Genomic DNA, 21,138 nt, shown 5'->3' with positions numbered 1-21,138 from the left:
AAAATTATAACTTTAGTTCCATTAGTAAGCAAAATACAATTGGAAAACTCTTTTCTGACTCCAGCACTGGTACCAGAGCAATTACTTCTCATGTAGTCGTCCTGACCTAAGAAAAGTTTTAAGAAAAAGAACTCATGAAACAAACAAAACACATTTTAGAGTTGTTCTTCCTGAACTCTAAACTTGTTTTTAGCAGTCTTCCTGTTACAGTAACAACCATAGCAATGATTTGTGTTCACACATAACTGCTGTAGCACAGCTGACTCTTGCCTCTATTGCCTCCTGATGTCACACACCTGTTATGGGATCAGTCTCACTTGTATGTATTTGGTATAGTTTTAAGTGTGAGACTTGGACATTTTGAATAAGCCTCAGTGAAACCAGGGGAAGCTTGAGATTAAAAAAAAAAAAAAAAGCAACTCTCATCATGTCTGCACTTCCTGCATGAGTGGCAGAGTGATCTTGTTGTACATGTAAACTATTTTAAAAACCGTTCCTTAAAATACTTCTTGTGAAAAATAAATATTTGCATAGGTGACTCTTCAGTCTGCACTTTGAGCCAGATTCCCCTCAGAGTGCTGTAGGAGCAGAGAATGTATTTAACAGCTCACTGCAGACATGATCCGTACATTGAAAACTTTGGAGTTGATGGGTAGCTTAGAGCATGTTCTCTGGTTGGATTGGCTGCTAATGAGGAATGCTAGAGAAATCACATTAAATTCTGTTCCATTTTCTGTTTAATTTGAGGGTTGAGAAGTGTAGCTGTAGCTGTTTTACCTTGATACTCAAAACAGTCTTTTCTTGCCAGTCAAGTATAAAAGCTGGAATACTGATGAATTGAATCAAGTTAATTGCTGAATTAAACTTTTTATGGGGAAATGAAGCCACAAAGCATCAAAGCAGTGTCTTAAAGCGGTACAGTTTATTGACTTAACTGGAGCTGTAGCCAAAACTGTGAAAAGTATAAAGTCAGTGGTGTTCCAGTGCCAGAAAATTAACTTTAATAGCTGGCAGTATGAAGATTTGCATGGCATGTTTCTTTGCATGCTTGGTCTCAGGTGTTGTATAGTTGGCACCCTTACAGAATTGCTGAAGTCTGAGACTTCTAAAACACTTTAATTTACACCTTTGTTTTAAGAGGCAAGGAATGTGTTGTATCATCATGTTACCTATTATCTTCCTCAGGTAGAAGGTTGTCAGGTGTAATGAGAAGTGGGAAAAAGGGATGGGAAAAGGTGAAAAATGAAAAAATAAGAGTTCAAAGAATGGCAGCTGTTGGGGAATGATAGATAGCAATAACCAAAACCCCACCAGGGGGAAGAGGGAATAAACTGTAATAAAAGGAGCAAAAGTTAAGTGAAATTTGAAGTTCAGAGTAGGATGGGGTAGGTAGAGGAACAGGGCTTCACTAAGAAAGTAAATATTACAGAAAGCTTGAATAGGAATGAAGATAGTTTGGGGAGGATTGAAGAGAAAGAATTTGTTTTGGAAGATTAGACAATGTGTGGTCATCCCTTTCCAAGAATTGGATGTGGTTGGGCTCAGGCGGGTGTGGAAGTTAAATTGCTGAGCTCCTACAAATTAAACGACTTCTATTTATATCTATAAGTAAGAGCATATATATACACACACAAGTGTATCTACATATCTGTATGTGCGTACATCTGTAGAGGTATGTAAATACATGTATATGTATGTCTGTGTATAACATACGTCTATGTGGGTGTGTGTGTATATTACATACTGCATATAAAGTTGTTCCCTGCCTTTCTGGTGCTTCCTGGTACCTTGAATTGATTCTGAGGCACACATGTAACAAGAAATATAACTCTAGAATTGTTTGTTCACTGCTGCTCTCTGTGAATGTAGAAAGTAGAATTAAGGATCATGTCAGACTTCCAATGTTTGGCTTGAATTTGCCAATTTATTGAACCAATTAAAATGCTAATTAAAGCAGTTCTCTTACATAGTGATTTACTTTTGCAAAAGCATGAAGCCCCAAATTTTCTATGGTCTATGATGGTTTTCTCTGCAAGACTAGTGCCAGCCACATGTAACAATAAAAAAGGATTTTGAAATGCAACAACCAGTTAAAATTAAAGCCATATTGAGAGTTTGAATTGTAACTGGTCATTTCTGTCGAATGTTAGTGTGAGTGTTTGCTGGAACACAGAGGAGCTTCCTTATATTGTCAAAGTAGGTTTTGTTTAATTTGGAATTCCTTTGGGAAAGACTGATCCAAAGTCAGCGAGTAAAGCTCTTCAGGGAGTCAATTTAAGCAAATGCCCCTTATCCCATTCATAAAAAATTCAGTTGTGAAACAAGCAGTCATCTTTTGGAGGCCTTCTCCAAATAAAGAGTATCGACATGGTGTCCTACTAAAAAATGGTAGAAGCCTTAGGTTAGTGGTAGGAAATTTTTATGATGACATAAAAAATAAAATATCACTGTAATGCCACAACTTTTCCTTCAAACTAAGGTAACATAGAAAACAAAGATGAGTTAAATCTTACATGGTTGTATGTTCTTTGGAATAACTTTGAGGAATAAACCGGCATGCTTGTTAATAGAACATGGGGGGGATGGCATCATTTTTCAACAATTCTGATTTAAAACGTCTTAGCAGTGTTCATTCTGTAGTCTTCTAGCTTTCAATGAGTTGTTGTTCTAGTTGGGTTTATAACAGAATAACAGTGGTCAGCATTTCAGGTTTAGTAGACTTCAATAAATGTCTGGTTTGTCACTTAAGTGACTGACTGGATATGTTGGATGATTGCAAGATGTGCATTTGGACTTCTTGTCTTAAATATTAAAAAAAAATCTCACAAGCAATCTCCCAGCAAAAAAGATCTCACAAACAAAAAGCAAAAACCCCAGGAGCTGAAATGAGATGGATTATCATTGACCAAGATTGAGGTAAATGGGACTTGAAACCACTTGCCTTGTTGCTTACTCAGTAGTTAATGTCCTGAATGCAAGTGACTTTGTCCAAAAAGAATCAAATTGCTATGGGGGGAGAATGGCTCTGATGTACTGTGTAGCTGTAGGTTTCTCCAAGTGCCAGGCTGTGTTTGTGCTGGAGCTGGTGGTGTGCCTGCTGGTCCAGTGCACAACAGAAGTTCTGGGTCTTGTTACAGCCTAAGTCTGATTGAGGAATAACTGATGACTGTTAAGAATACGGGATGTATAATTCTGTAGCCTCAGAAACCCTAGTAAATAGGTTTTAATTTTGTAGTTTTTAAAACAGTAGTAGTGGTGTTCAGTGATTGTTGTTTTAATGGAACTGGTGATGAGCGTGGTCTCTGTCAAGTAATGTCTGGCCGAGTAGCTCACAGGTAGCCTGCCACGTTGCCTTCAGATCTGTGAAGGAAACTTGTCCCATACTTACATGCACTGACAATATTTGTGTTTCTAAAACCCAAGACTTGAAAGATCAGAATTCTATCACACTGCTGCAGGCAGCCTCTGCAGTATTTAAGAATATTTGCTGTAGTATTGAGGAGATGGCAGTGTATAATTGTGGAAATTATCAAACACAGAAGTTTGTGTCACTTAGCTTTAAATTTAAATTTTAGCTTTTTAAATTTGCCTTCTAAAATATACTGATTGAAATTGTTATCTATGAAGAATAGGAATAGCTGAGTGAAGAGAGGCTTGTGAGAAGGCTGGAGTTGCCCAGCTGTCAGACTTAGACTTCCCACCCAAGCTGCAAGGCCTGTGTGGCTGTAGGTACCAAAGGTTGATGACAGCGTAAGAAAGGTGCTGCTGGCAAGGAATGTTGGGGGGAGATGGTGTGCAGCACTGTCCTGTTACTTACAAGAGCCCCTTTCTCTCCTGGGCAGTGATCAACATCTTCACAATTCTGTCATGTGGCTATTGGTATGGGCTTGCTTCTCAACCCTCCCCTGCCTGCTGGAGGTGACGCTTGATTTACAGATATTGTATGGGCTTACTATCTTTGACATGCAAGGATCAATGATGTCTGTTCTCTTAGACAGCAAAGCATTGTCTCTTAAATAATTTTCTGAGGTTTCTCTCTTGCCAGGGGTGAGTTAGTGATAACTTCCCCCCTTCAACCCCCCCCCCCCCCCCCAAATCTGCTGTATTTTACTTTAATACATGCAAAACTGACATATCTGCAAGCCCTTGCATTTTGTGAATTGCTCTAGAAATGTCTGCTGCAGGAGGTCAGTTCTGGGTCTCAAGCTGAACACCAAAAGTCAGTGGACCCTAGAAAATGTTGACATTGCTCAATGAACTCCAGTGTCAAGCCTGAATGGGAAACTGGGTTAATATCCCTGCTTCTGCTCTTCCTGCTGAATGAGATGTCTGCAAAAATCAGTTTAACTTCCTGTTATTTGTTCTCTGTCATTGTCTTTTGTGATGAACAAGAAGTTTGAAATGTTTATGATATCAACAGCTGTTTAAAGTACATATTGCTAGAACACAGTCTGTTCTGTGAAGTGGAATAGATCCAGTGGAAAAATATGTTAAAACCTAGTGTTGTCTTAATAGTAAAAGCTCTTCATAATTGCTGTTTGTGGCTTATATCCAAGCTGAGACCCTGGTTTGATACACGGATATGTACTACCTTAAATAGATGCTCCAGAACTTCTTTGGGATTCTTTTCCTTGCCCTGGTTTAACCCTAGCTAAACCCAGGCCCCTTGTAGCTGCTCGCTCAGTTCCCCTACCAGCAGTACCAGGGACTGAAGTGGAAGGGTACAAGTGAGAAAACTTGTAGGTAGAGGTAGAAACAGTGTAATAGGTGAAGCAAAAGCCACGCACACAAGCAAAGCAAAACCAGGAATTAATTCACTGCTACCCATGAGCAGGCATCTCCAGGAGAGCAAGGCACAATCATGCATAACGGAGACTTGGGAAGACAAATGCCATCTCTCTTAATGCCCTTCCCTTCCTCCTTCTTCCTGTCACTGTATAAAATGAGCATGATGTCATGGTCTGGAATATCCCTTTGGTCGGTTGGGGTCACCTCTCCTGGCTGTTTCTCCTTCCAACCTCCTGTGCACTCCCAGCTTCCTTGGCTCTGTTTAAGCGCTGCTCAGCAATAGCAAAAACATCTCTGTATTACCAACCCTGTGTGCAGCAGAAATCCCAAATGCAGCCCCATTTCAGCCACTAGGAAGAAGATTAACTCTACCCCAGCTAAAATCAGCACACTACTCCAAACACTTTTGTTTCTAACATCATGTTTTGAAATGTGGTTGGTCAGAATCAGCGCCTAGGGATGAAGAGAACAAGAGGCCAGCTTTTTCAGAACTCTTGATCTTTTTGGACCTTGGTTCTAATTTTCAAAAGCAACACAAGAATCCTGTAAGTGCAGAGAGACAGAATGGGAAGCTCTAGACAGATGGTTGCCTGCATGCAAGTATTTAGCTAAGCTGCCAAAAATGGAAGGTTGTGCCAAAGAAAACTAATATTGAGAAGGGATCAGAACTTAACAGGTGAACTGCTCATACTGTTTTGTAGCTGAAAGGTGTGGCATGGTATGGGAGACGTTTTGTTTGTGCATTTGTTAGGCTTTGATACAGTAAATGTGCATTTCTTTAGTAAACATACTGAGAATAAAGTTAGCCTTTTCTTTTTAATTTTCTTTTTCTTTAAAGATTGCAAAGGTGGATTGCAAAGAAGTACTGGACATCATATGTAATCTGGAATCTGAGGGACAAGAAAACACTGCATTTATTCTTTGTACAACGTATCTTACTCATCAGCTTCAAACAGCAAATGTGTATTGCTCTTGGTAAGTATAAGTATTGCTGCTTCTGCTAACGGTTCCTTGCTGCCTAGAATTGAGCTAATATAGTACAAAAATATATAGAAAAGGTGGATTTATCCTTTACTTGAGAAGTGCATCAGACTGAAGCACTTTCTAGATAATTACTTATTTTGTCATAAGTTGCTATGCTAATAGAGCAGTTAGACAAAAGTAATGTTTAAACAATTTACAAGTGAAACAGCACTCACATTATTGGCATGAACACTAATACTTCTGTGGGGTAGTAGATCTATCAGTGGTGGGTCAGTGCTCTCAGGCTTGATATTAAACCCCTAGCTTTGTGGTTCCACAAAGTGTATGTTGTCAGTCTGTTCCTCCCTTGGGAATACTTGGCCCCATGAAAGTCTGGTGCATTTTTTTCACCCATTCCACAGCGATGTCAGTACTAGGAATGAGCAGAGGCAACAGCCTGTAACAACTTCTCCCCACTTTCCCCCCAAGAGCCTTTTTATATTTTTATAATTTCTGTAACTCCAAAAATTGTAGTACTAGATTTTGGCCTGATTGTGACAGTAAAACTCTGCCCCCTTAACTGGCTGGAGATACAGAATCTTCTGCGCCTCTGTTTCAGCAGTGGTAAACTTGTAGAGCCAAAGCAGAGGAGCTGGTTTCTGTCCTTCAGAAAATGGGTTTGTAGTTTTGGCTTTCAAGGCATGGCTAAATATGTAGTTTTCTCCCATTTAAATCCCCGTCTGGATAAACATGGGGATTACGTGGCCAGACATTTCGAGAATATATTGGGAATTTGGATTTGGTTAGCTATGGCATTGTTCATTTACTCCATAATTTAAAGCCATTTAAAAAAGTTTCTACAGCACTTCAGTGTCTGCAGGATGATTGACAGTTCAGTCTAGTCCAGTCATCCTGTACAAAAAGGCCAGAAATGTCTTTTTGAGCAAAGCATACCTTGTAGAAAGAAATTAACCTTTTGGAAGACTCAGGAGAGTTCACCACACTTGAAGTTCTAGAGGATGTTTTTCACTATAGAATTTTGTCATTAGAGATTAGAGTAGAATTGTGTCCAAAGAGGTACAAGGCTAGAGTCACCCCCATGTTCTCTTTTCAAAGACAGAAACAAACAACAACTAACATTCTTCTAGGGTAAGTTATATTACTTGCTTTTGTCCAAGAAGACATATTCCATTCTAAGAGCTGTATCCCTAGGGTGCAAACAAAGAGGGTCGGACTTTGTGTTGTCAGACTGTTGGGACTGGGGAACAGGCTTGAGGATGTAGCACCTATTGTTACAGAATAACATTTCTTTTTTGTGACAACAAATGTGGGTAGATTTTTTCGCTTGCAGTATGAAGTCTGAACTGAAACTCTTTAGCATTGGGATGCAATTTTCAGGTCCTGTAGCTCTAACTCAGATGTGTAGATTACTCAGCTCCGTGTCAGTCCGACTCCCAGGTGAGGCCTACCTGAGGCTAATGCTACCCGAAACATCGTGCAACTGTAACATGCAACTTGCACATCAGCTTTAAACTTGGCTAGCCTAGGTGACAGGCAGTGAAGGCTTGAAAATAAAAATGGTAGTGCAGTCCAGCAACATAAGTATGTCCCTACTTACAGAAGGTTAGCAGGTTTGTGTCACATCATTATGTCTACGTTGTTTTCAGTCGTTCTGAGGAAAGGTGCTGGGTCAAACTGTGCTGCCCTGTCCATGCATAGCACGCCCCCTCTGCTGCCATCCTGACAGACTTCTCAAGTTCCAGCTACCTTTCCTGGGGATGAGATGGGAGAATGAAGTCTTCTGTCTAATTGTAATGCTGACATTGTATACATGTATAAATTGAAGTTCTAGTACTGTACCTAGCAGTCCTTGTACAACAGCATTGGACACAGCCAATGCCATCTGGACCAACTGAAGAGCAAAGCTTCCAGGATGCTGGAGCACAGATGGAAGAAGTTCACCTTCTGATGGACTCCTGTACTGTGAAACTGGTGTAATACTTCTTGACCATCAGACTGCTTTCTCACTCTGAGACTATAAATCTATTTTAAAAGTCAGGATGCCTTGCTGTTGGGGTAATGTTCAATGGAGTGGCCTTTTTGCTGACCTCCACCTGTGTTCCTGGGGGCAGATGTAGATCCAACAATTATTTAGCCACAAAGTTGATGAATTCAAGTGGCTGATATGACATAAAACTTTTAATTTGGAGGATTGCTTTTGTCAGATCAGCCAGCTTGACTGATATTCCATGATATTTCATGTTACAGATGTAGTGGGCATGCATTATGGCTAACAAAAATGAGGAGCTCTGCTCCATACAAACTATGGCACTCACTGTAGGGCTGATTTTGAGCAGTACTCTGGAAAAGAGATAAGGTAATATTCTCTGCACTGGTAAACTAAGCTCCATCGAAAGCATGACAAATGCCAGAGCAGGCTGGAAAGACAGGAAATGTGAAGATGGACTCACTGCAGTATGGATATTTAGTATCATCCTGCAGCTAAAGCTAATGTAGAGGAATGGCATGCTAGCAGATGCTTGCAAGCCATTCTATAGGCTTAAATACAACATAAATATACACTTAAAATAATGAGTTAAGTTGAATACATAAACTGAGACATTCTTCTTTCTGTGACCAGCTGCTGGTTTTAAAGGGGCAGAAATTGCTTAATTCACTTTTGTCTTCATTTAAGACAATTTAAAGGGTGGACACTCCAAAATTAATTACCTGCCCTTTTATTTTTAACCACTTCCTCTTTCACCAATAAGGACAGATGAATGCAAGAAGATAAAAGTGAAATAATAACAGTTTACTTAAAAAAGGAAACATCAACAAATACAAAATAACAGTAAATAACAAAATGACACTAATAATCACTAGATACAAAGTTGCTGAATCCCAGACTTCCAGGGAACAAAAGAGAAACAAAATGGCAGAGAAACCCCTCCCTCAAGATGGCGCCCTCCGCAGACCACCCTGTGTGGAGAGAAAAGGGCAAAGATACCAGACAAACCCTGCTTGGCTCAACCTTCCCCCTGGAACAAAAAACTGGGAAGGTAGGAGTTTATGAAGCAGTTTTGGTGGCAGGTGGTAATTGCTGGTTTTGCCTGGGAAGCTCTGGATGTGCAGTGTCGGCCTCCAGAGCTTCCTTTTGGCCATTGCGGCAGTGCGTGTGTGTGTGAGGTCAGTTCTGCCCTTTGCTGCCTCCTCCTGTCACTCGCTGGAGTCCACTGGTGTCATCGCTGCTGTCTTGGGTCACTGGCCCAATAAGTAGGTGGTGGGGGAAGAAAACAGACTCGTCAAGCACCAAAGAATGGTGGCCCAGCCCTGACTGGCTCTGGCTCTGCACTGGAGACGGATATTTATGGCATTCACTCTGAAACAGTTTTGGATTGCAAAATGCAACTTCTTGGGTTGCTACTGTTGCTACTCAGAGACCTACCTGAAGCAACTCCCTCCAGAGCCCAGAGAGGAATAAAAGAAGGCTTCTGCCTTGTGCTGTCCCAGCTTCCCCACAAGAACAAAAAGGAAAGAGAGCTTCTGTGAGAGCAACCCCAACTTTAAAAGGACCTGGCAGCCCTAACCTCCGTGGTTTTATTTCCAGATGCCAGGTCTTAAAGAGAGAGTAACAATTTGGGGCAGACTGTTGTAGCACAGATACTGAATACAAGATACGTAATACACCTTTTTGGGGGTTACCCAGGACAACTTCAAAGAAGGTCCTGTCTGGTTCAAAAAGGGTTGTAGTTGAACAGTTATTTTACTCTGCTTGATCTGCTGATTTGGATTCTACTTAAAGTTTTTCTAGCAATGCCATTAACACCTTTTGGATTTTGATTGCTATAAGAAAATGTAATTTTTTTGTATTTAATCATAAACCTGCATAATGGTGTCTCAAGTCAATAAATGATTTAAGCTTTAATTATCTTTCGTAGTATACTTCTGGTGTATTATGTAATTTGATTGACCAGGGCTGAATGGTGGCTAAAACATTTACCTGAGATCTTTGAGAGGAGAGCAGAGAGTAAGAAAAGCCAAGACTGTCTGGTACAGAGTCATTTGCAGGTCAGCTTCCCTTTGTACTGTTACGGATTAGGGTCAACAGGCAAGCCCTAGCATTTCTGTGTACTTGGAAATGTTCCGGTCATCTAGAGAATCCTTAAATTAATGGTTTCCTGCAGTCATGTCCCTCTTGATCTTTAGAGTAGCAGTATGTTGATGAAAGATTCTCTGCTAGCTCCTGGCTGGCCTGTCACAGATGCTGCTGGCCAGGGCAGTCCTGCTGGCTGCCAGCGAGTCCTCCCATTCCCCTTGTTCTGTTCCAAATCTTGGTTTATGCAGTGTCAGAGAGAACCAGTATAAATTATGCAAATTGAAAGTATTCTGGTTAAAACAAAGGAAAAGACCTGTTGGACAGCTGTGACCTGCAAGTGTGAAGGAAAAATGTGTTTGGCACTCTCTCGTTTTGGATTGTGTAGTGATAAAACTAAAGCTTTGGTACCATACTCATACTTAAACCAATCCTGACAGTTTGCTACTGCTGGAGAGCAGAAGGTCCATTCTAGCCCTGTTTTGGTGCCTTATTTGTTGTCCTGACTGACCCTTCTAACCTGTAGTAAGCACATTATCTTATCCAGCCAAAACTAGATAGCATTCTGCAGATTAGTGCTGATTACCCAGTGGTCAGACAAGTTCCAGGGAAGGTGCAACACTGAGGGAGGCTTCTGGAAGGTGTTAAACCTCTTCAGCTGTAACATCACTCTTAATTTAGGAAGGGAAAATCTACCTCCCTTCGCTCCTGTCTTCTGTGTTCCACCATCTCCCTGATGGTGCAGTGGTAACTCCCCAGCCTGGCACAAATTTCTGACTGTGATTCTTGCATATTTGGAGAGGTTAAGCTGTTTCAATAGCTTAGCTCAGCTCATCCTGGAGCCTCAAGTAGGTACCTCCAGGAGATCAGTAAAGGTCTGTGAGTTTGAGCTCTTGGTGTCAAGCTTTATCTCCCAGCTGAAGATGAAAGCAAACTTAGGTTTGTATATGTTATTCCTCACCAAAGTTGGAAAATTTTACACTGGTTCTTGCTGAGATTCATAAAATGTTATGTAATACTGCTTTTAAGACTGAAGATGCCATCTGAATTTGGAACTTTGTCACAGAAGTAGTGCTGCTCTGGGCAGTGGTTCTGAGCAAGCTGATGACTGCAGTCTCCAGGGAGCCAGGCAATTCATCAGTCCATAAAATAATCTACATTTACCATTAGCACAAGCAGCCTTAAGTGTTAACTGGAGCTAAGCACAACTTAAGAAAATTCTCTCTGGTCTGGTATGTTAGTAAGCTTTAATTTTTTTTTTATTTCTAAGTATTACTAAAAAGCTGTCTGTCTGGAGATGCTTCTGTTCTCAGCACTGCCTCACATCAATTTTGAAATGGAAAATTGCCCAAATGCTTGGAATTGTCCTTTTTTGCTTTTCTTCATGTGTGAAGATTAGCTGAGGAATACTTCTACATCATCATCCTTAAGGATGCCTTCCAGCAACATACTTCAGCTTTGCAGGAAAGGTGGTACAAAGAGAGAACAGGACGAGTACTGAAAACTTAGTTCTCTGCCAAAAAGTCTTGGGAATAAGAGGTTATCCAGAGTGAAGCCTTTTTCTTGCTGTTCTCCCAGCTCCCAACTACATAAATGTATTAAATAGACATACAAAATGAGTGATAAACTGTATTTCAAATTTCTTTTGTTGTGGTAATGCTGAATTAAATTTTTTTTCATACTTGCAGTATACAGGTTCCTCATGAGGGGAAGAGGAGGGGCAGACACAGATCTCTTCTCTATGGTGACCAGTGACAAGGAGCCAAAGGAATGGCATAAAGTTGTGTCAGAGGAGGTTTAGATTAGATGTTAGAAAAAGGTTCTTCACCCAGAGGGTGGTTAGGCACTGGAACAGGCTCCCAAGGGCGGTGGTTACAGCACTAAGCCTGACAGAATTCAAGAAGTTTTTGGACAACACTCTCAGCCACATTGGTGTGACTCTTGGTGATGGTCCTGTGCAGGGCCGGGAGTTGGACTCGATGATCCTTGTGGGTCCCTTCCAACTCTGCATATTCTGTGATATATTCTGTGCTTTCCTTGCCTAAGCTTCCCTTCATGCAGTTCTTCCATGTTAATCATCCTGATGTTCAATTAAATTTTACATTTTTTCAGTTTTTAGGGGTTAAAGGGCAGTAGAAAACACTACCAATACTCTGGGTGTCTCCCTTTTTTTTTTTTTCCTTTTCTCTGGTTCTGTTTTAGCATTTAAAATTTTAACATCTTGAGTTACACTGCTTATGTGGTAATTTCTATGTAATTTCTATAGGCCTGTCTGTCTGACTTCTCAGCTGTCTCTTTCTGGCTATGAAAGGCTGTTAATTACATTTTTAGGCCTATAAATAAAGCAGACAAAAAATTCCAAACAAAACCGCCCCAAAACTTACCAGTAAACATTGTCCATTTTTTGTGCAATAAAATGATATCCCTGGTCTGATCCAGGACAGGACCTTTCCCTAGGCTTAGCATTTGAGAGTAGGATTGCAGTAATTCAGAGGAAGAATCTCGCTGGTGTTTGGTCCTGGATGTATTTTCTTGATGGTTGGTTCTCAAAACTGTGACTGACCTTGCAGTCGGAAGCCTCTACGTGTAGTTGATGTACACAGTGGATATGTCAGTAAAGGTGAAGTTTACCAAAGGAAGAGAAGAAAAGTTTTTTCAAGTGATACAAAAGATACAGATCCTATGGTTCTGTTACTTTTGGACTGTCCATGTGCTGGCAGAACAACAGCAAGTGACAGGTTGTATCCTTAAGTGGCTGTGCTGCCTTGGGTATAATAAATTGCTTAATAGAATGGCTTTGTGCTCTCATGTGGAAAAGCACATAACAGCACAGAGACAGCAGACAGCCTTCAGCTTACAGATCCCTTACATGTTGCTTTGCAAAGGGTGGCTCTGTAAGAGGCCCTTTTAATGGCAGCCACATCACCTGGCTACAGGTGTCAGCAGCTAAACTGCTTGTTTATTGGAAGAGAAGTGGCAACTTTCTGTTATGATTCATCTTACCCATTTTAAATTTCTATGTGAGAGGTAAAGACTCCGGAAGTGTGGGACTGTTTTTCTTGTCTAGAAAGGAAGTCTGTGCAGCTACAGATGTGTCCGTTAAGTGAGATGAATCCCAGTGCCAGTGTCTTTCCCCAGTAAATATCAGGAGATACACTGGGGTTTGAGCTGGTGGTGGAGTAGGGCATAGGAACAGTTCTCTTTGGTGACACTTGGAGATCAGGACCTAATTGAAGAGTGTGCTGTCCTTGAATAACACATTTTTCTTGGCATCAGCTCTGAACTGACACACTGTGGCTGCACAAATTGTGTGTATCTGCAATGTTCTTACATTCTGCTTTCAACTCTTCGCAGGGAACTGACACTTTTCTGGAGCAAGCTGCAGAGAAGAATAGATCCTTCTTTAGACTCCTTTTTGGAGAGATGTCGTCAGTTTGGCATCATTGCCAAGACGCTACAGCATCTCTTTTTCTTGATAAGAGTCATACAGTCTGAAGTAAGTAAGATACAGTCCTGAGTCTTTGGACACAGCCAGAGCTGTTTACATGAATTTATTATTTTTTTAAATAATTAGATTAAACTGAAAAAAAATATCGCTTATTTCATTATTCATACTTTCTGATTAAGTGCCTAATAACGTACTAGTAAAAATCTCTGGAAAGTGCCTGCCATTGTAGTTTTGTTTTTGGCTTGATCCCATGAAGTGACCTTCAGGCAATGTGGAGGGGTAGGTTTGTTGCTTTGTAAGTACAGTATGACAGGATTTTGCAAACAAAGCATAGCTGTGTTTTAATCTGCTGCTTGTTCAGAAGCTAGGCACATGAGAATTTTCCACAGCATCTCTAAGAGGTGAAGACTTGACTTAAATGTCTCATATTTTTGTATTCTAAGAAAATACCTCTTCCTCAAAACGTGTGGTACAATCACATCTGTATTTCTACCTTCTATTCTGAAGCCTGTCTTTAGAAAATCACAGAAAGGCAAAAAATATGTTTTTATTTTTTTTACTCATCATCTCTGTTTACGGACTAATGGAAAGACCCTAGTTGATCCCAGCATGCTCCTTGTGAGCAGAACTGCAGGATAGCTTGGCCTCCCCGGCTGTCTGTTCAGTGGCATATCTCTGTCTGCCTTCAATGGCTGCACTGGCTCTTGCAGTTGGTTGTGCGGAAATTTCCTGTTTCTGGTATATGAGAGTAAATTTGTGGAGGGCAATGAAGAATGAAAATTATTCAGGCACACTTTATTGGGGGGGAAGAAGAAGCTAGCTGACAGGATTTAAACTGTCAATAGCAGTACAACATGGATCATAGGCCTTAAATTAGATATGGGGTTTTTCCTTAGGAACTTCCCCATTCCCATAGGTTTTCCAATGTTTCTTCCTGAAAAACAGCCTAGTTTTGCACACATAGATTAGAATTAGCCACATGAACTTCAGTTTTATGAATGTTCCAATTAACTCTACAGTTTGATTATCCCTTTGCATTCTGACATGGTCATGAGTTTATTCAGAGTTAGGATAGATTATGGATAAAACATACAAGATTCCTTTTTTCAGTTACATTTCTCTCCAATTTTTTCTGCCTGGGAGTCTCTTTCTCTGGCTGGAGTTAATACTCTGACCCAAGTGAGTTGCCAAGTGTGATGTGACAAGAGCAGGGCAAGTGCCAGAGCCCTGGTTTAGAGTCAGAGTAGGATCAGAAGAATTGCATGATTGTCCTCTTCACCTATCACAGAGTCCAGAACTCTGTTCTGCCAAGGACTGCAGAGAGACGTGTTTGGTCCTAGTTTCTGTAGAGTTGGCCCATTTCTAATTTTAAGACGTGCGTGAATGTATACTTTATCTGTAAATCATAATACATTGGTAACTATATACCAGGTTTTTCTGTATTTCATGCTAAACCATACTAAAATTTCTTCTGGAGAAATAGGTTCTAACTCTTACTGAATTAAAGAAGCATGGCATGATGTCTGGTGGGCTGTGAATGCTGAGTATAAAAGCTTGCTAATTCTGTTAACTTGTTTGTAGTTATTTTGGATCGTTACAGTCTGGGCTGGTACAGGTGTAGTTGTGGTAGGCACATGTCGGCTAAGTTATTCATAAGTATCTTCACTGTTACTTATCTTTACTAATAATGGCTAAATAGTTACTTCATGCATTTAGATTCTTTATGCTGAAAAATACACTTTTGGAACAAGGTAGCCTTCAATTTGTCCATGTAGAATTTGGAATATACCATATTTTAAATTAGCATGTGATTAATGTAGACATCTTCCCCATGCTGCTGAGCAGCACCTCAGAGTTGCACAGACTCCGCAGAAAGTGTTTGGAAGTGAAATGGTAGTTATGTTCATCAAGAATCATTTCTGCTATGGTACTGCATATACTGCTGAACGTTATTTTGTTTCAAGGTGTGAATTTACATAAATTTCCTTATTACACAGTACTTCATATTCTAAATTAATATCCTGGGTGGATGCTGCAGGAAGAATGCACATGGAAGATTTACACCATTCTCTTTTAGAAATCTGGCTTAGTTATGGTTGAGAGTCACTAAGTTAAGAGAGAGAGGAGTTAGAAAAGTGTTTTGCAACATCTCATGCCTAAACTAGTTTGCATGACTCCTCCAGAGTGCACACTAAGTGTGCAGTGGTTCCCATCACATGAAAAGCAGAAGAGGTTCCTGGTGTAAGATAAACTGCAGTTCCTTAGAGGGTGCTCTGTGACTCAGGCACTTAATGCTCAGGAACCTGAATACATTTGGAATGGGGTGTTGTCTGTTGGATGCTCTCATTGCATGTTTTCTTCCTAGAAAGAATGTATTTATCAGAGAAGAATAACATTTGTTTTGTGACTGGTTTTTTTTTGTTTTTCTGTTTTCTGCAAACAGGCAGAGGAAGCGGGACTTGCCGTGTCTGTTTTGTTATGTGTGAGAGCCCTTCAGATCAGGTCCAACGGAAGTGATGAAATGAAGACATCAGTGTGTAAAACAATTGCATGCCTTTTACCAGAAGACCTTGAAGTTAGAAGAGCTTGTCAGCTCACAGAATTCTTACTTGAGCCAACTTTGAGTGGATTTAATGCGTTGGAAGAGCTCTATATGCAGCCAGACCAAAAATTTGATGAAGAAAATGCACTGGTTCCAAATTCACTCCGCTGTGAACTGTTGTTAGCTTTGAAAGCATATTGGCCATTTGATCCTGAATTTTGGGACTGGAAGACTTTAAAGCGGCATTGTCTTAAACTATTAGGGAAGGTAGCTTCTGATTCTGAGGATGATGCAGGTTGTCATATGTCACTCAATGAAACCGACATGTTAGAAACTTTCTTTAGTGACTATGATGAGACAAAAGAACACAAATATTATGATGGGAAAGACACAATGAACCACCCTAAGGAAAAAGCAAGAGTAAAAAAACCAATTGGTTCTTCAGAAAGATACCAGAGATGGCTTCAATACAAGTTTTTTTGTGTGCTCTGCAAAAGGGAGTGTATAGAGGCCAGAATACTGCATCATTCTAAGATGCACATGGAAGATGGTATTTATACATGTCCTGTTTGCACAAAAAAGTTCAAGAGAAAGGAATTTTTTGTACCACATGTAATGGAACATGTTAAAATGCCACCTAGTAGAACACACAGACCTAAAAAGAAAATAATTCTGAAAAAAGAGAGATCACCGCAAAAGGCAACAGCTTCCAGCAGCCCACCCCCAGTGTTTCCAGAAAGGTCACACCAGCCACAGCTCCCTGAAAGCTTTGACGATGATACACAGGAATATGTTACATTCAGCCAATTGGAAAATTGCCAGCTGCAAGATAGAGACATTTACCCATGTCCTGGGACAGATTGTTCTAGAGTATTTAAACAGTTTAAGTACTTAAGTGTACATCTGAAAGCTGAACATCAAAACAATGATGAGAATGCAAAACACTACTTGGATATGAAAAACAGGAGGGAGAAGTGTGCTTTCTGCCGCCGGCACTTCATGACATCCTTCCACTTGCGGGAGCACGAGCGTGTGCACTGTGGGCCTCAGCCTTACATGTGTGTGTCTATGGACTGTTACGCTAGGTTTGGGTCAGTTAATGAGCTTCTCAATCACAAACAAACACACGATGATCTTCGGTATAAATGTGAGCTAAATGGCTGTAATATTGTTTTCAGTGACTTAGGGCAGCTTTACCATCACGAAGCACAACACTTCAGAGATGCATCATATACCTGCAACTACTTTGGTTGCAAAAAGTTTTATTATTCAAAAACTGAATTTCAGAATCACCTTGCAGCACATGATATCCAAGTATCAAATGGGGAAGGGAAGCAAACGCTGAACCTTGAAGGATCCGTTTCAGAAGACAAATCCAGTTATCTTCCAGAGTCTCAGTTGCTTGAACGATCTGAAAATTCCAATCTGAATGATAACTTGGATCCCTCAGGCTCTCAGGAAATTCCACAGATGAAGGAAGAATCTCTCTCTGACAGTGAAGATCTAAACAGTGAAAGTAATTGCAGCCTGCACTGTGGGGAGCACAGGACAGATGCTGCAGTTAGCCAAGGTCAGACATCTCCTCGGCTGCTTGGAGCAGTGGCTCACAACCAGTCAGTTCCAGGTTTTGTTGTGTCCCAGGAAGGAATCTTCCATCCAGCAGATGTGAAACAACAGTGTTCCAATGTGGCAGTTTGCTTTGATGAAAAAAACCTTCCCTGTGGTTTTGAAGGCTGCTGTTCGACCCACAAAAATTCCAGAAGTCTGCAAAAACACCTTCGAAGGGCCCATCCATACAACTTTAAAGGTAAAAGAAATATGGAAATGAAAGCTAAATACTTTCTCGATCTGTTGAGTGATGCTCAGGACAGTAAATCCCCTACAGACATGAGTACAGAGTTAGGTCATAATTCTGATACAAATGCTGACTCTCCAGAAAGTGTGTGTTGTGTTGTAGATGTTAAAGGAAGCAGTAGCCTGAGGGAGGAAACTTGTCCTTCTTCCCCCGAAACATCTTTTTATGACAGTTGTAAAGAACCAAATATTGAAGATAACATGGTGGAGCTAATGTTAGGCTTGAAACATCTAAGCTTAAAAAATGTTAACATTCAGAATTCTTCAAGACAGAAACCTTTTCTGGGCTATTCATCTAGGGATGCCAAGTGCCCTGAGACAGTTGATGAAACTACCTCAAAATGTCAGCTTCAAGAGCAACAAGATAATTTACCCAGCCAGTACCTTACTCAACTGGCAGCTAAACCATTTTTCTGTGAATGTCAAGGATGTACATTTGAGTTTGTGACTAGAGAAGCTCTCTTAATGCATTACGTTAAAAAGCATAACTATTCAAAGGAAATGGTTCTTCAGCTAAATATGTTCCAGCATCGGTATTCACCATTCAAGTGTCATATTTGCCAAAGATCGTTTACAAGAAAAACACATCTTCGAATTCACTATAGAAACAAACATCAAATTGGCTGTGAGAGGGTGGCTCACAAAGTGTGTCCTAATGAAAAATTTGATCATGTAGGTTTATGTACAGAGGACAGAGGGCATAAGAGTAGCACTGCTCCAGTGCCTGCCTGTGTGAACAGCGTTGGGTTCCCTGGACATTCGGACTCTGAACAGCTGTGTCACCCAAAAAAGGATGACTGCTGTTCTGAGACTGATTTGGAGTCCAATGAAGAGACAGACAATGACATAACAAGAAAAACATCTAACATAACTTCTCTGGACAGTCATAGGGAAGAACTGGAAGCAAGACAGGGAAGAGGAAGCAAAAGAACAGTTACTAAAGGAAACTTATGTTACATATTGCATAAGTACCACAAACCATTTCATTGTATACATAAAAGCTGCAACTCGGCATTCACAAACCAGAAAGGTTTGATTCGCCATTACAGAACTGTTCACCAGTATAATAAGGAACAGCTCTGCTTAGAAAAGGACAAAGCAAGAACAAAAAGGGAGCTTGTCAAATGTAAAAAAATATTTGCATGCAAACACAAAGAGTGTGGTAAGCGTTTTCTGTGTTCTAAAGCTCTTGCTAAACATTGTAGTGACTTCCACAATGAAATCTTAGAGGATCAAAAACTGCTTTCTGAAGCTGAGTCTGCCAGATTTGCTTGCAACCAAGCCCACTGCCCTGCTGTATTTTATACATTTAATAAGCTTAAACAGCATCTAATAGAAGAACATGCCAATGAAGAAAAATTAAACAAAGATTTTGAAATCCATTGTGACCTCAATGGCTGCAATCGAATTTTCACAAATTACAGTAACTATTCTCAACACGTATATTTCAAACACAGTGAATATTATGATAGTCTCTTTGGAAATCAGAAAGAAGAGGAAGATAATGAAGATAAAAATAAAAATGAGCAAAATTATTTGAAAGACAGCTTTGACACAAGCAAGCAGAATGGGAAGCAATTAAAAGAAAAAGCTAAAAGAATTAGCAGAAGTAGAGAAAAGCATTTGCTGAATTTCAAAACAAAAGAGGAAGCCCTACAAATGTGCAAAGAGAAGTCTAACCAGACACAGTACCCCTGCATGGTCCAGGGGTGCCTGTCTGTTGTCAAACTGGAAAGCAGCATAGTGAGGCACTACAAGCGCACACACCAGATGACCAACATGTACATTGAGCAGCGCCTTCAGAAACTTGTTCTTTGTGTTAAATGTGGCATCATGATTGAAAAGCAGTCTTGCTCTGACACAGCTTCAGACTTGGATAAAAAAGGTGTAGAAGTTAACGAGGATAAATCGGCTAATTCTGAGTCTGTGCAGGAAAGCGACAAACCTCTTGTTCCAAACCCTGTCTGTGATCCTTCAGATGTGAGTAATGAAGACCAAAAACAATTTCCACCGAGTAGTGTGAATTTTGATGCCAGTGCCTTTGCGTATTCAGGCACTTTAAAATATAACCACAGTTCAAAGAACACCTGTTTTGAAGAGCCTAACACCAGGGAGACAACTAAGTCTAAAACTGAAGATTTTTCTGAAAGTAGTGAAAGAGAGAACAGCTCTTGCTTCTCCAGTTTACAATTAGAGTTGCCAAGAGAGAAAGACCCAGAAGGATGTCCACATAGTGCGGTTAATCAGAATGCAAAAAGAAATGTACTTTGTGCTACAAAAGACAAATTTCAAAAGCCTCCTGTGTCCAAACCATTTGATTTAAAGACCTATAAACCAATGGGATTTGAGTCTTCATTTTTAAAATTTATTCAGGAAAGTGAGGGAAAAGATGATGATGATGATGATGATGATGGTGATGATGATGATTGTGATGAGGTAGTAGAATGGGAGTCTCCTGAGCAGTTGTCAGTAGATGAAGTGTTGCAAAAAGAGGGAGACAGTCAAGGGGATACACCAGTAAACAACTTTGTAAGTGACAAAAATGTAATCATAACCCCGAATAATCCTGGGCAGCTAACAGAAATCCAGCCATTGCTGTCAGAGTCTTCAACTGCCCCTTCTTTAGAAAATCTGAGGGCAATCTTGGACAAGGCCCTAACGGACTGTGGAGACCTTGCCTTAAAACAGCTGCATTACTTACGACCAGTAGTTGTTCTTGAAAGATCCAAGTTTTCCACACCTCTCATAGATTTATTTCCAACAAAAAAAGCAGATGAGCTGTGTGTAGGAAGTACATAAGTAGCTTTGCTTAGAGCAGATAGCCTCCACTACTGCTGTACGGGGAGAACTTCAAATTAGAACAGTAATTGTTACAGTACACACTTTTTAGGTTAGTTTTGACTGTTTATTCCATGAATGTATAATATCTGTCAAAAGTAATGGCCCAGTTAATTTAGCTCCCCATTTTCTTCAATGAACAATGCTGATTTTGGTGCTATTTAACACATCAGAATACTGGGGGCTTCCTCTTGAAGAGTAAATGTGCATGATTGTATATGGAACAAGTACTGGGGTACCAGGGTTTGGGGGGTGATGGAGTTATTACTTGACTTGAATGTGCACCCCAGGGTGCTTTGTGTAACATATTGTACACTACAGCATCTTATATTTTTTGAGTTATGAGTTTCAATAAATTACAGTTTTTCACCCATTTGTTTACTGTACAGTAAATCTTTAATGTGCTCTACTTGTAATTGAGTTTGGGACCATTCTGAGTGCATTGGACAATGTTGCTTAAGTTTTATGCATTTGTAGATAATTTATCAGACTGATGAAATAGATACAGAAAAGTAAAGTATTACATTTTATTTTACAACATTCTCCGTGCTTTTTTCAGACTTGAAAGAACTATAATTAGTACAGGCAGAAAGCACTTACGCATGAGAAAGT

General features: G+C 40.2%; 1 protein-coding gene across 5 annotated transcripts in view; it reads left to right on the top strand.

The window, feature by feature from the left end:
• The window catches only part of RLF (RLF zinc finger), a 60,556-nt gene extending 39,657 nt beyond the window's left edge, over window positions 1-20,899 (top strand). For 2 of the 5 annotated variants that reach the window (XM_032132701.1, XM_032132702.1), the window contains 3 exons: window positions 5,627-5,763; window positions 13,199-13,340; window positions 15,736-20,899. In XM_032132701.1, the coding sequence (XP_031988592.1) occupies window positions 5,627-5,763; window positions 13,199-13,340; window positions 15,736-20,487 (5,031 nt within the window). In that variant the 3' untranslated portion in view covers window positions 20,488-20,899. Of the gene's footprint in view, window positions 1-5,626; window positions 5,764-7,418; window positions 9,788-13,198; window positions 13,341-15,735 lie in introns of those variants that run through there. The other 3 variants (XM_032132706.1, XM_032132704.1, XM_032132703.1) reach the window with 3 other exon arrangements.
• The last annotated feature ends 239 nt before the right edge of the window (window positions 20,900-21,138 follow it).

Source organism: Corvus moneduloides, chromosome 23 (genome assembly GCF_009650955.1).
Source record: "Corvus moneduloides isolate bCorMon1 chromosome 23, bCorMon1.pri, whole genome shotgun sequence".
Lineage (NCBI taxonomy): Eukaryota > Metazoa > Chordata > Aves > Passeriformes > Corvidae > Corvus > Corvus moneduloides.
This window is presented reverse-complemented; position numbering and strand designations above follow the sequence as displayed.